Consider the following 15,283-nt stretch of genomic DNA (forward strand, 5'->3'; position numbering starts at 1 on the left):
AATGTTTCCTGAAAGTTTGGCCATACCTTTTTGTAACACCCTGTATATTACATATATTATATTATGAAAAGGATGGATATTGTGGAGATGCTGACTCACAGATAGGCACAATGAAAAGACTGAGTTGTGTTTACAGGTGTGTGTGCGTGGGGGGGCGGGGGGGTTGTCTAATTTACACGAATGGTTTTGGCCGATATTTAACAGTCTTTTTGTTGTGCCTTTCTGTGACTCAGCATCTCTGCTATACAGTGAGTAGTAATCTATTTCTTTCCTAATACTGTCATTATTCCATCCTGGATTTTCCATTGTTTGATTACACACAAAAAGAGATGCAACACCACAAGTTCGTCACTGTTCCCGATGACGGTGACAGGATCGGTCACCGAAATACTGAGCCCTTCCGACAATGACAGTCAGACATTGACTTGCAAATTATTTTGTTGCAATATGCACCGGGAGCAACTGAATGACAATTTGCGGTCTGCGTTAATAAGACAACACAGAGTAACACTCACCGTCGGTGTGTAGTCCTCGAGCTGGGTGAGGAAGTCGCAGAGCGGTTGCCCGGCCGACCGGCCGCCCGGACCCGCCCCCGCCAGCTCGTCTTCCGCTCCCGGGCCGCCACCGTCGGCGTCCTCCCCGCCCACCTCCCGCTTGGTGCCACCCGAGATGCCAGTGCCGGTCACGTCGTTCGAGCTCTGGCTGTTGGAGCTGTCACCGACAGAGCCCGGGCCCGTCGCGGACTGCAGCGAGCCTCCGGCCGCGGAGCTGCCTCCCTGCGGGAGAAAGTTGACAAAATGTGTCGGTGGGGCCGGTAAAAAGAAATCTGTCTACTCGAGCGACATTTCGTTTTATGAACCCCTCCCCCCCCTGCTCCTCAGAAGTTAGTAGCTGCCTTTCCTTTGGCTATTGGTAAGACCATTAAAAATGAATCTAAATCTAGTGATCACAGTTATGGTCAGGTTCCTTCTTTTAAAATAAGTACTACATACTCATTTCACTGTAACAGAACAATACTTCTGATTTTTATTCCAGCAATAAATATTAAAAGGAAAAACAATGCATTTAAGGTAGTTCACAAGGTCTTTAAAAGATTTTTACTGAAAGCAGAATACTTTGTCCTATTTTATTGTTCTAACTGCAATAAAAATGTGCTAGATAGAAACACTGAAAATACACAATGTGTGTTTTTTTTTTATTTCAATAATAGAATTGCTTGATTCTAAAATTATCAAACTTACTTCACTCTCCATCAGAAACGGGGGAAAAGAAAGAAAAAAAAATCATTTAGCTTTAAACTAACATGTTAAACATAAAGCAAACCACTGTTTATAAGTTGTATGTTAGATGTAAACATAACTAACCAGTAAGTAGTTAAATTTTAGAAAATTTGGCATTATACTGAAAAGCAAACATACATTTTGGTGTGATACAAGAGTCAAATCGACTGGTAAACTGGAGTTCTGTTTCTGGTGACAACACCCATCACAGAAATACACATTCCTCTATATAGGACATACATGAGTGTTGCACATCTTATTGACAGTATTCATTCATTTGTTAGAGGAAAACAGAATATAATTAAACATGTATTTAAAAAAAGTAATATTGAATTGTGCACATAATACCATACGCTTCTGCAGATGCAGACTTTTTCAATAAACTTCTTTTTGACTTTGTTATGCACAGTAAGAACTGCCACGGAAAATTAGCTGTTAAATGTACAATGAGGTATTAGTGGTAATGTGGGCAAAATTCTATGCTGAATAAGAGACTTTCCGGATTGCAGAGACAAGTCCCAAATGTCAGGAGCACACGAGCTAATCTGTGATTTTGCAGTTGTCTACACCAGTGAGAGGGGGCACACACATCGCGGAGCACAAGCATACACGCAACTGAGTCACCGTACTAATTTCGCAGTGGCAGAAGGTGCAGATACGTTGGCAGCTCAACACAACTTAAACGTGCCCCAGTTTTAGTGGTTCAGTCAGTTACTATCAAGCAAAAGACCAGCGAAACTCTCTCTGTAGCAAAGCATCCCTCTGACACAAAACTTGAGGAGACCCGTACAGTTCCGCCGTTTCAGCTGCCAATACCGTATTTACTCGAATCTAAGCCGCATTTTTTCCGGTTATTGTAATCCAAAGAAACGCCTGTGGCTTAGAATCGAGTGCAAAGTAAGTGGAAGTTCTGAAAAATGTTGGTAGGTGCTGCCACAACTAACTTCTGCCGTCGATTATATGTACCGCTACACAGGCATGCTTTGCGTGCACAAAGATAAATACTGGCACCAAAACCTCTCTGTCAGTAAATAAATCAAAAGACAAGATAGAAGAATGTATCTATTATGCCATGTATTCTTCTGTGTTTGCTGCTATCTCATTTAAATCCTGTCTGAATAATAAACTACGAAACTAGAGTGAGACAACAGCAAACGCAGAAGAATACACATATCGTGCCAGTTTATATTCGTATTATTCTTATGCTGAATAGTGATACAGTCAGAAATGAAGCACAGCAACCGACTAGATTTTTAAATTTAAGATGACGCTACTTTCTGTGCAGAATGTAATGTACTAAAGAGGCGACTGCAAAGATTTTCAAACAGAGAAAAATTTTTGCTAAACTCTCGTTCAGAACATATTCTATCATACGCAGTCTATTATTTGATTCTTGTTGATCATTATCAAAGAAAGCAGCAGTGTAAGTAACAACAAATAGCGGTCTCTTGCATTGTTTTGCTTAGGAGACAATTCCTCTCTTTTGTTACTGTAAGCTGCTGTAGCGTGCACAAAAGCAAGCCATGCCGCTAGCGGCGACAGGTCGTAAACACTCATTATCAGAAAGCGACAAACAATGCATGACACAGTACAATAATGCATTTTCAGCTTAGAGTGATGTAAACACCTATAACAAAGAGAACGGCACTTATCAGATCAAAGCAAAACAAGCAATCGATTCAAACCAGACGAAGCACCTGAAAAAGAAAGGGTACCCGTGTAAACACGGACGGAGTGCCTGACACATAGCAATGGCTTCTTGGTAAAGCTTAACTGTTAAGATTACAACTCGAACCAAACTATTGTAGCTGTATCTTCATCCATTCGACCTAAATTGTGTCTCATGTTACAATGGACCAACTTTGTTTCAATTTGGAGGTGCGGCCTAAAACTTTTCTATCCCCTCGAATTTCGATTCTCAAATTTCAGGTGCAGCTTAGGTTCGAGGGCGGCTTAGATTCGAGTAAATACGGTAATTGCAACCAATGGGCCAAACACACTCAGCGAGCTGGCTCACGTGCACCATAAATGCCAGATTGCAGGTAACGGGAAACCTTGACAGGTACAGGCGTTACCGGCAGCTGCGTAAGCAGCTCTATGTCTCAGTAGTAGCTTCTACCTGCGACCGAGACAGCTTTCCAACTGAGGTAAAGCACTCGGTGACAACAAACGAAAGGAACAGGTAAGAAGGGCCCAAATCGCTAGTACGCATTTGATTTGACAGCAACACTCGCAGCAGAGTCAACAGAACCTTGGAGCAACACAAAGTCAAAACTTCCTCCACTCGTAATAGTTCATTTATTTTACACAATCATGACTTTGGCTTCGTAGCCGTTCTCACGTGCATGCTGAAATGTTAAAATGTCTGTTGCATATTTTAACATTGCCAATGGCCTAACACCGGTTTATTTACGATCACCGAAGTTAAGCGATGTCGGGCTGGGCTAGCACTCGGATGGGCGAGCATGCGGTCTGCCGAGTGCTGTTGGCAAGTGGGCCGCACTCAGCCATTGTGAGGCAAACTGAGGAACTACTCGATTGAGAAGTAGTGGCTCCGGTCTGGTAAACTGACATACGGCTGGGAGAGCGGTGTGCTGACCACACGCCCCTCCACATCTGCATCCAGTGACGCCTGTAGGCTGAGGATAACACGGCAGCTGGTCGGTACCGTTGGGCCTCCGTGGCCTGTACGGGCGGAGTCTAGTTTAGTATAACATCTCAACATGTGGCTGAGAATGGCTACGAAACCGAATCGCGATTGTGTAAAATAAATGAACAACTGACAGTGAAATGGCAAAAATTTCTTTAAAAAAATTCTATATGACTTTTGTCCCACAAGAAGGAAAGCTAAGTCTCAAATGTGAATTTCACCAATCCCCCTAAGACCTTCACATTATTAGGTTCAGCAAAGAACAATCTAGGCCTCTGCAAACTGGGGGTCTAGCAAATCCCCTGCCAGCGTGGAAAGGTGTACACTGGGGAAACTGGGGAAACTGAATTATGCGAGGACCACCAAACTGGCCGTGGCCGATGTCAATATAAAAATTGGCCACAATATAAATTACAACAAAACTGAGATTGATAGGCAGTCATCTGCCTCCTGGGATTGCGCAATAAAAGAGGCCATTGAAAATAGGTCTAAGGTCATCACACAGGAATTCTAAACTGCATTAGCATCTACTGCAAGTACTATGACAGTTAAGTGGGAGGTGAGAAAACTTGGATTTCATGGTCATGTGGCTGCTCATAAGCCACACATCTTGCCAGTAAATGCCAGACAATGCCTCACTTGGTGTGAGGAGTGTAAACATGGGACGATTGAATAGTGGAAAAACATTGTGTGGAGTGACAAATCATGGTACACAATGTGGCAATCCAATGGCAGGGTGTGGGTATGGCGAATGCCCGGTGAATGTCATCTGCCAGTGTGTGTAGTGCCAACAGTAAAATTTGGAGGCTGTGGTGTTATGGTGTGGTCGTGTTTTTCGTTGAGGGGGCTTGCACCCCTTGTTGTTTCGCATGGCACAATCACAGCACAGGCCTACATTGATGTTTTAACCACCTTCTTGCCTTCCACTGTTGAAGAGGAATTTGGGGATGGCAACTGCATCTTTCAACACGATCGAGCACCTGTTCACCGCCTGTGGCAGAGTGGTTACACGACAATAACATCCCTGTAATGGACTGGCCTGCACAGAGTCCTGGTCTGAATCCTACAGAACACCTCTGGGATGTTTTGAAAACCCGATCTCGTGCGAGGCCTCGGTGACCGACATCGATACTTCTCCTCAGTGCAGCACTCCGTGAAGAATGGGCTGCCATTCCCCAAAATCTTCTAGCACCTGATTGAGCATATCCCTGTGAGAGTGCAAGCTGTCATCAAGGCTAAGGCTGGGCCAACACCATACTGAATTCCAGCATTACTGATGGAAGGTAACACAAGCTTTTAAGTCATTTTCAGCCAATACTTTTATCCTACACTGATTTATGTGATTATTTCAAACAGTGTTGTTCGTACAGTAGCACTGACAACTCTGTGCAAACACTGGTGCTCTCGGTCTTCAAGTGAAGGCCGTCGGCCACTGCGTTGTCTGCAGTGAGGGGTAAGGCCTGAAACTTGGTATTCTCGGCACACTCTCGGAACTGTGGACCTCGGAATATTAAATTATCTAACGATTTCCGAAACAGAATATCCCAAGTGTCTAGCTCTAACTACTGATGCACATCTGAAGGCCGTCAGTTCTCATCGTGCAGCTTTTTCACTCGAATCACCCGAGTACAAATGACAGCTGCTTCAATGCACTGCCCTTTTACAGCACATATACACGATACTACTGCCATCCGTATACGCGCTTCTCACTATCCCGTGGCTTGTCACCTCAGTGTATATTAATGTCAAAGCAGCAGTAAAAGGTTTCTGACACACACTGCCATTCCGACTGTCGGTCTGAAACTTGCCGAGTAGAGGTGGCCGTGTGGTGCTCCTACCAGGTGCTGGTGCTGGTGGTGGTGCTGCTGTTGGAGCTGGTGCTGGTGTTGGTGCTGCAGCTGGTGCAGGTGGTGCACCGCCGACCCCGGCCCGGGGCTGCTCGCCACCACCTCCATCGTCTCGTACGGCTCCTGCTTCACCTGCCCGTCGGACACCTGCGACAGCACGCCGTCGGCCGTCTGGATCCCCGCAGGGGTGAGAGGTGCGCCGAGGCCGAGTGCGCCGTGGATCCCCGCCTGCTGGTCCGACATCGCTCGCACCTGCGGACGGAGGGCACGTCGCACTGTAACATTACGTCACGGACCTCCTTCCCGGCTTCGACACATAATGCGGTCTGCCTACTACTTTACTGGTGAAGGTTTGAGAAAACTGCATCTGTTGTTGTAAATGGCACTCGAGAAAAAAATCTGACGCACCACACTTATCGACAAATAATTTACTTTGCTGTAACTGTAAGGGGCAAACAAACGAAAATGAGACAAGTGGAAAAAAATAAGTAAACTGTTTAAATCACACGATGACAAATCCAGTACGGAATAACGACAAAGGATAGATTGCTTCTCTCCACACAGTGCAGACGCTGAGTCACAGACCGGCACACCAAACAAATAAGCTTTTGGCCAAAAGACTTCCTTCTGATGTAGGTAAAACACACACACACACACACACACACACACACACACACACACACACAAAATCATGACCACTGTCTCTGGCCAATGAGATAGTGGACACGTCTGTCTGAATTGTATTTGGTGAATATAAATGTGTGTATATACACTACTGGCCATTAAAACTGCTACACCATGAAGATGACGTGATACAGACACGAAATTTAACCGACAGGAAGAAGATGCTGTGATATGCAAATGATTAGCTTTTCAGAGCATTCACACAAGGTTGGCGACGGTGGCGACTCCTACAACGTGTTGACATGAGGAAAGTTTCCAACCAATTTCTCATACACAAACAGCAGTTGACCGGCGTTGCCTGGTGAATCGTTGTTGTGATGCCTCATGTTAGGAGGAGAAATGCGTATGACCATGTTTCCGATTTTGTTAAAGGTTGGATTGTAGCCTATCATGATTGCGGTTTATCATACTGCGACATTGCTGCTCGCGTTGGTAGAGATCCAATGACTGTTGGCAGAATATGGAATCTGTGGGTACAGTAGGGTAATACGGAACACCGTGCTGGATCCCAACGGCCTCGTATCACTAGCAGTCGAGATGACAGGCATCTTATCCGCACGGGTGCAACGGATCGTGCAGCCACGTCTCGATTCCTGAGTCAACAGATGGGGACGTTTGCAAGACAACAACCAACTGCACGAACAGTTCGACGACATTTGCAGCAGCACGGACTATCAGCTCGGAGACTGTGGCTACGGTTACCCTCGACACTGCACCACAGACAGGAGCGTCTGCGATGGTGTACTCAATGACGAACCTGAGTGCACGAATGGCAAAATGTTCTTTTTTCGGATGAATCCAGATTCTGTTTACAGCATCACAATCGTCGCATCTGTGTTTGGCAACATCGTGGTGAACACACATTGGACGTGTGCATTCGTCGTCGCCATACTGGTGTATCACCTGGCGTGATGGTATGGGGTGCCATCGGTTACACGTCTCGGTCACCTCTTGTTCGCACTTTGAAGAGTGGATGTTACATTTCAGATGTGTTACGATCCGTGGCTCTACCCTTCATTCGATCCGTGCGAAACCTACATTTCAGTAGGATAATGCACGACCGCATGTTGCAGGTCCTTTATGGGCCTTTCTGGATACAGAAAATGTTTGACTGCTGCCCTGGCCAGCACATTCTCCAGATCTCTCACCAATTGAAAACGTCTGGTCAATGGTGGCCGAGCAACTGGCTCGTCACAATACGCCATTCGCTACTCTTGATGAACTGTGGTATCGTGCTAAGTTGCACGGGCAGCTGTACCTGCACACGCCATCCAAGTTCTGTTTGACTCAATGACCAGGTGTATCAAGGCAGTCATTACGGCCAAAGGTGGTTGTTCTGGGTACTGATTTCTCAGGATCTATAGTCACTTCTCATTCAGGTAGCAGTAAAAGTGAATGGACGAGAGGCAAAAGCATGCTAACATTTTGTATGTAAGACAGAGAAAGAGAGAGAGAGAGAGAGAGAGAGAGAGAGGGGTGGGGGGAGGGAGGGAGGGAGGGAGGGAGGGAGGGAGGGAGGGAGGGAGGGAGGGAAGGAGGGAGGGAGGGAGAGAGAGAGGGGGGGAGAGGGGGTGGAGGGAGAGAGAGACAGAGAGAGAGAGAGGAGGGGAGGGGGGCAAGTATTTTTTTTAAATTATGTTATCACGTCTGCCTTGTGTTTTACTTTTTTGCTGTGTATATTTTTTTTGCCGCTGAACTGAAATATTGTCGTCGAAGAACAGATACCTTACCAGGTGATAGACGCTGTATCTATTTGTCGCTTAAAGCCAAAAACAGGAGCAGGCACAGCACCTTGTTATTGATCATTACACACCTCTGTGTGTTGGAAAGCAATTCTCCAGTCAAGGCTTCAGTTGAGTGAAATGGACAGCACTTCACAAGGTGATCATTTCGAGAAAGAGGGCAGTGCTTAAAAGTGGTGATTTGTTTTTGAGAGTGATTGACAGCTGTCAGCAATTGCACCAGTCGTCAATTCACTGCAGGTCTTCCTACACTATGCTGCAGTCTTTGGGCATTGCAATCTTCCTGTAAACAACACAATCCACAGCCAGGCGCACCTAGCTACAGATGCTTTAATAAGACGGTATTTCACTACTCTGCAGTTACACTTCTTTTTACCTCATACAACTTACACGGTATTCTTTCAGCTACAGTTTCATTTTAAAGACCTGAGAATCCATCGTTCCCGTGGAAACAGCAAGTGCACCAAGAAGAGTACACCGACTGACTGAAATGCAGAAAAGCCGGTAACACGATATTGTTTCTCCGCTGACAATTTGTAGGTTCCTCAACACACAACTCCCATGGATGTACCTTATCTTCTCAATTTCATTATTTTGTCCAGATGTGCAGGCTGAAACTGTCATATTTTGTTAAGCTCAGCAGTATAATTATTTATCAAAAGCAAAGTTCATTTTCCTATTTTGATTAACATCTTTTTCTTCTTGCTACCCTTCTTGTTCTTACTGCCACGTCATAAGGTCATGCATATTTTATGCTCTGTAATCTAACTTGAAATAATAACTCATTTGATCTAGACTATATTTTTGTCCATTAGCAATGTGATTGATCCTGTTCGCTAATAACAACTTGTATTTGTACATTTTTCAGCCTGTTAAATATGTCGGAAGTGATCGGTTCCACGATGCCACCGTTTCCAAATTTCATTGTACATCTTTCGAGCCAACAGTTAATGATATTAACAAAGTCTGGCCATTTTATTATTTTCATGCAAATCATTCCTTGCATTCAGACTTAACATACAACTCACTCTTGTGCAACCAAGCATTTCCACTCTCCGACAACAGCTTCTGTGCCTGATGATTCATTTCCATAAAAATAACAGGTATTTAACCAATCGAACAGAACAGGAGAATTTTATTCCAGTTCGTTCATTCTAAAGTTTATATTTTCATGCTTTTAGTATTCTTTTCCCGCTGTCAGTGTGATGGGGCCTTATTTCGTGAACATTTTAGTTCTGATTCTGAAACATTTAAAAAATCGACATGGGTCGAAACAAAGCCAGTATTACAAGGTTCAAGGCTTTTGTTGATGTCAGGTTAATCTAATGTTGTGTTACCAATGAATAATGAAATAAACATTTTACAATGGTTGCTTACTTTTATTTGAGCACATGTGCACGCATAAGAAATTATACTGTAGGAAACACTGCAACCAGCCACAAGTTTTTTCGAAATGATTTTATTACACCATTACTGATGTAACTTACGTAAGTCTAAAACTATGTAATCACAAAAAGTTTGTTATATTTTAGGATGTAAATGTAGAACTACGCACCACAAAAATTTGTTAGATTTTAGGACACAAATATAAAACTTGCAAAGAGGTCGACATTACTATCTGACGATGGGCTCAGGTCTGAAACTAGTAATGGTATAATAAAATCATTTCAAGAAAAATTGTGGCTGGTTGTGGTATTTCCTACAGTGTAATTAAAAAAAAAAAAAAACAGATGCAGTGTTCTCCAACCAAAATAGATTAAATAATGCCACACTAGAAATTCCAAAATGGCTGACATGAATATTACCATCATAAAATTATGTAAAATGAATGCAGTGGTGCAAGAACTGTAGCAAACAGTACATGTCTACCTAACCTGGACGCCGTCAGGGTAAAGAATTTGGCTGAATTATATCCCAGAATTTTCCCAAAAGCATTATCGGTAACCTCATTGTTTAGAAATGAGAAAGCATGGATACAACACATTTTATCACAATTTCTATAATGGTTAAATTACAGAAAGACGTCATTTAAATGTATTTAATATCCTGTATTAGTTCAAATTTTTTTTCTTTTTTTTCCCATAACTCCTTGGGCAGCATGCAAGAAAAGGAGTTTGTCAGCAGACACCTATACATCACAGCACATCATGCAGAGAGCTACCGATGCCACACCGTGTAGCGAGGAGCACTTCAAAGTACTACATCAACAGAAATCTTTACAGAAGTGTCAACAAGAAAAAATATATTCAGAACTCTTTGAAAGGTCTTCAGTCCATTTCAAGCCGTTGATCATATCGTACGCCCGTATTCAATCATATGATAAATGTTGCTTTTCATTCATACATGAAAACTATTCGAAATAGAATAATATTAGAAGATTGGTAAGTAATTACTTCTGGAATAAAAACATATACTGAGAAATTGGTTCACCACCCTTTCAACACTGCAACTTATATTTTGCATATCATTCCACCCCTCCCGTTTTCAGTTTATTCCATTTCCTTTGATCACTTGTTCCCCACATCATTGTTGTGGTGCCACTCGATCTAAATATCATAATTATGACACGTATTTTGGATCAGTTTATATTCTCCATAGTCCTCATTTTATACCCAAAATTAGTGCAACAAAATAAAAACATATTTATAATAAGAGTGTACATAAAGTCTGGGAACACTTTCAATTATTTATTGCACAAGAGCCAAACATTGTACAGACATCATACATACGTGATTTTGAAGAAAAACCCTGTATACCGCTACAGCATAGTTTGGTAATTTGCCAATAGTCACTGCTAGTTGCAAATATGGCGAGTTCAGGTGAGGAGCAAGCTTTCTGTGTGTTGGAGTTGGACTAAAACAAGTGTGCTACAGTTGTTCAATGGATGTTTAGAACCAAGAACGGTAAGAAGCCACCAACAAGGAAGGCCATTTACCACTGGCACAATAAATTCGTTACAACGGGTTGCTTGTATCTGGCAAAAAGAAGCTGTTAGTGAAGTGAATGTGGAGTGCTATCGTTCTTCGCCAAGAGTACTGTCACTGGATATTCCTACTTGGCATGTTGCAGCAATGGCTGATGTCTCAAATGCAATCAGACTCTCCACTCATCTTTCAGCAGTATGGGGCTCCACCCTATCTTCATCACAAAGTTGGTGGGTACCTGAACACGGAGCTGCCGCATCGATGGGTCGGCCGTGCTACAGAAGGGGACACATGTTTCGTGAAATGGCCTACCCAATCACCAGATCTCACTCCGTGTGACTTTTTTCTGTGAGGACACATTAAAGATCTGGTGTATGTACGGCCTCTACCACGTTATGTAGCAGAGCTCCAGCAGAGAATACGGGAAGCGACTGCCACAGCCGACAATGCCGTGCTGGGACGGGTGTGGCAAGAATTCGATTACCGTATTGACGTCTGCCAGGTCACTCGTGCTCTGCATATCGAATGTTTGTAAAAAAAAATTTCAGAGTTTCTCTTCAAAATGCAATATGTATGACATTTGTGCAATGTTTAGCTCTTGTGCAATAAATAACTGAAAGTGTTCCTGGACTTTATGTTCACCCTGTATATTGACTGAACTAGATCGAATCTCTAATGACCTCGTTATCAACTCTGACCTTCCTTCCATTTTGAAACTAGGATCAAAGGGCTAAAATCAAACAACAAAATCCATATAAATAAAAATAAACTGGTGCATATACGAAATATCAGCACTTGGGAATGACTTTCAGTTTGACGGTTCTGCTGCCGCATGTTTTCATAACAACAAATTCTGCAGTGAATATTGACATTTTGCAAAAAAGGATACAACGTGTTAACGGTGGTGCTCATATCTTTCATGTGTTGCAAAGACTGAAGTTCGTGGTAATTTCTTGCATTGCAAACACACAGTTGATTTCAGTTCGCAGTTTACTACCTTAGGAAAAATGCTACCACAGAGGCTTCAAATTTTTATTGGCGTGCGTGCAACACAGGCCGAGTAAATGACACTGACTAAGAGCTGGTAACAAATTTCTTCCGATTGATTTCCTCGAAAATTCTGATGATGAAATCAAGCAACATTGCGCCATCAGTCATGCAGTTAAGTGAGAGATTATTGTGCAAGTACAACTTAACATCATTAACTGATCAAATTGGTCAAGATTTTCAGATGACCACAAAATAGTGAGCAGAGCAGACAAAAGGCCAGACTCAGTTGGGATGAACCCCTTCTCAACCATCTGACAGACAGACACATCGCGCAGCCTAAGCAACTCAAGATATAGACACGTTACACACTAGACATTTCCGTTAAACTGGCTGCGAGAAAGAACATGCAAAGCCATGTTGTGAAAATGTACAGTTTTGTTCTCCTTATCATAGTCATTTTTAACAGAAAACAGGGCAGTTGTGATGAAGACTAACTTTATGATACTACCTGTTTGCACATTAAAACCACGTGAAATACTGTCATTAAAGCTACTACCCTCACACACCCAACAGCTGGAAAGGTTTCTCTCATACCACGTGCACTAATGATTGCAACTGATTAACCCATTCATTATGACTTCTGCTCCCAATTGAGGTTCCATTTGCAATAACAATAAATAACGTCACAGAGAGAGTGGAGGGAGAAGATGAATAGACACGAAGTGGGGGGGGGGGGGGGGACGGATATGAACAAGAGGATGGAGGACAGCAATAGAGAGATAAGGGAGGAGTAGCTGTATAGAGTGTGGGATAAGAGATGTACAAGGAGCAGGGGGCAGGTGATGGACAGAGATACGAGGAGATAGACAAAGAGAGGAAGAAGAAAGAGAGGGTTAGAGAGATGGAGGGAAAAAGAGATTAGGGCATGTATCCAATTCCCATATACGTTTAGCAATTATGAAGCATTGCCAGTTTTGCCAATGTACTATATAATTGCCAATATTTCTTAAGTGTTTCTGTTGATACAGGTTTTCTAACATTATTTTTTTCATTTTTGTAACTTGTTAGGGTGTGAAATGGCTAAGCAGGCAAGGCTAGGGGACAAATGTAAGGATATAAAGGCATATATCACTAGGGGTCAGACAGATACCGCACACAGGAAAATTAAAGACCTTTGGAGAAAAGAGAACCACTTGTTTGAATATCAGGAGTTCAGATGGAAAAATAGTTCTAAGCAAGGAAGGGAAAACAGAAAGGTGGAAGGAGTATACAGAGGGTCTATAAAAGGGTGATGTACTTGAGGGTGATATTATGGAAATGGAAGGGGACGTAGGTGAAGATGAAATGGGAGATATGATACTGCGTGAAGAATTTGACAGAGTGCTGAAAGACCTAAGTTGAAATGAAGCCCCGGGAGTAGACAACATTCCATTACAACTACTGATAGCCTTGGGAGAGCCAGCCATGACAGAACTTTACCATCTAGTGAGCAAGATGCATGAGACAGGCGAAATACCCTCAGACTTCAAGAAGAATATAATAATTCCAATCAGAAAGAAAGCAGGTGTTGACAGGTGAAAAAATTACTGAACTATCAGCTTAATAAGTCACGGCTGCAAAACACTGGCACGAATTCTTTACAGACGAATGGAAAAGCTGGTAGAAGCTTACCTCGGGGAAAATAAGTTTGGACTCCGTAGACTTGTTGAAACACGTCAGGAAATACTGACCCTACGACTTATCTTAGAAAATAGATTATGGAAACGTAAACCTATATTTCTCACATTTGTAGACTTAGAGAAAGCATTTTACAATGTTGACTGGAATAATCTCTTTCAAACTCTGAAGGTGGCAGGGATAAAATACAGGGAGCGGAAGGCTACTTACAATTTGTACAGAAACCAGATGGCAGTTATGAGTTGAGGGCAGGAAAGGGCACCAGTGGTTGGGAAGGGAGTGAGACAGGGTTGTAGACTATCCCCGATCTTATTCAATGTGTATATGGAGCAAGCAGTAAAGGAAACAAAAGAAAAATTTGGAGTAGGAATTTTAATCCATAGAGAAGAAATAAAAATGTTGAGATTTCCCGATGATATTGTAATTCTGTCAGAGAGAGCAAAGGAAATGGAAGAGCAGTTGAAACGAGGATATAAGAAGAACGTCAAGAATAGCAAAACGAGGAAAATGGAGTGTAGTCGAATTAAATCAGGTGAGGAATTAGATTAGGAAACGGGACACTTAAAGTAGTGAAGGAGTTTTGCTATTTGAGTAGCAAAATAACTGATGATGGTCGAAGTAGAGAGGATATAAAATGTAGACTGGCAATGGCAAGGAAAGCGTTTGTGAGGAAGATAAATTTGTTCACATCGAGTATAGATTTAAGTGTCAGGAAGTCTTTTCTGAAAGTATTTGTATGGAATGTAGCCATGTATGAAAGTGAAATGTGGATGATAAATAGTTTAGACAAGAAGAGAATAGAAACTTTCGAAATGTGGTGCTACAGAAGAATGATGAAGATTAGATGGGTAGATCACATAACTAATAAGGAGGTATTGAATAGAATTGGGAAGAAGAGGAATTTGTGGCACAACTTGACTAGAAGAAGGGATCAGTTGGCAGGACATGTTCTGAGGCATCAAGGGATCACCAATTTAGTACTGGAGGGCAGCGTGGAGGGTAAAAATTGTAGAGGAGACCAAGAGATGGAATAGAATAAGCAGATTCAAAAATATGTTGGTTGCAGTAGGTATTGAGAGATGAAGAAGCTTGCACAGGATAGAGTAGCATGGAGAGCTGTATCAAACCAGTCTCTGGACTGAAGACCACAACAACTTCTTAGGTTCACTAATTTATAAAATGGAACAATAAAATACTATTGGTTACACTACTGCTGCTGTTTGTGAAGTCTACCAAAATAAAACCGGGCAGAACGCTATTACACAAGGACATAAGAAGGTAAGCTACACACAGCTTCCGACACTAAAATCACTACACTAGAAGAGTGGTGCATTGTCAGAAGAGAATGCACCTTGTGGGCTTCCTGTAGGCACAGTTCCGCTGCAGCATGGATAACAGGTCACCACAATGTGGGAGTGAAATGGGGGAGCAAGTGGAAAAGTAATCCAAGGCTGAAGTACACGAACAGTATAATTCGTGTGGGCGAAGC

The 15,283-nt window shown here is 42.6% G+C and overlaps 1 protein-coding gene across 2 annotated transcripts in view; it reads right to left on the minus strand.

The window, feature by feature from the left end:
* LOC124554168 (transcription initiation factor TFIID subunit 10-like) overlaps window positions 1-15,283 on the minus strand; it is a 103,041-nt gene that overhangs the window by 35,875 nt on the left and 51,883 nt on the right. The window contains exons 2-3 of one of the 2 annotated variants that reach the window (XM_047128239.1): window positions 5,739-6,029; window positions 516-776 (exon numbers count right to left, since the gene is read on the minus strand). In XM_047128239.1, the coding sequence (XP_046984195.1) occupies window positions 516-776; window positions 5,739-6,020 (543 nt within the window). In that variant the 5' untranslated portion in view covers window positions 6,021-6,029. The remainder of the gene's footprint in view (window positions 1-515; window positions 777-5,738; window positions 6,030-15,283) is intronic. The other variant, XM_047128240.1, reaches the window with a different exon arrangement.

The sequence above is a fragment of the Schistocerca americana genome, chromosome 11, assembly GCF_021461395.2.
Source record: "Schistocerca americana isolate TAMUIC-IGC-003095 chromosome 11, iqSchAmer2.1, whole genome shotgun sequence".
Lineage (NCBI taxonomy): Eukaryota > Metazoa > Arthropoda > Insecta > Orthoptera > Acrididae > Schistocerca > Schistocerca americana.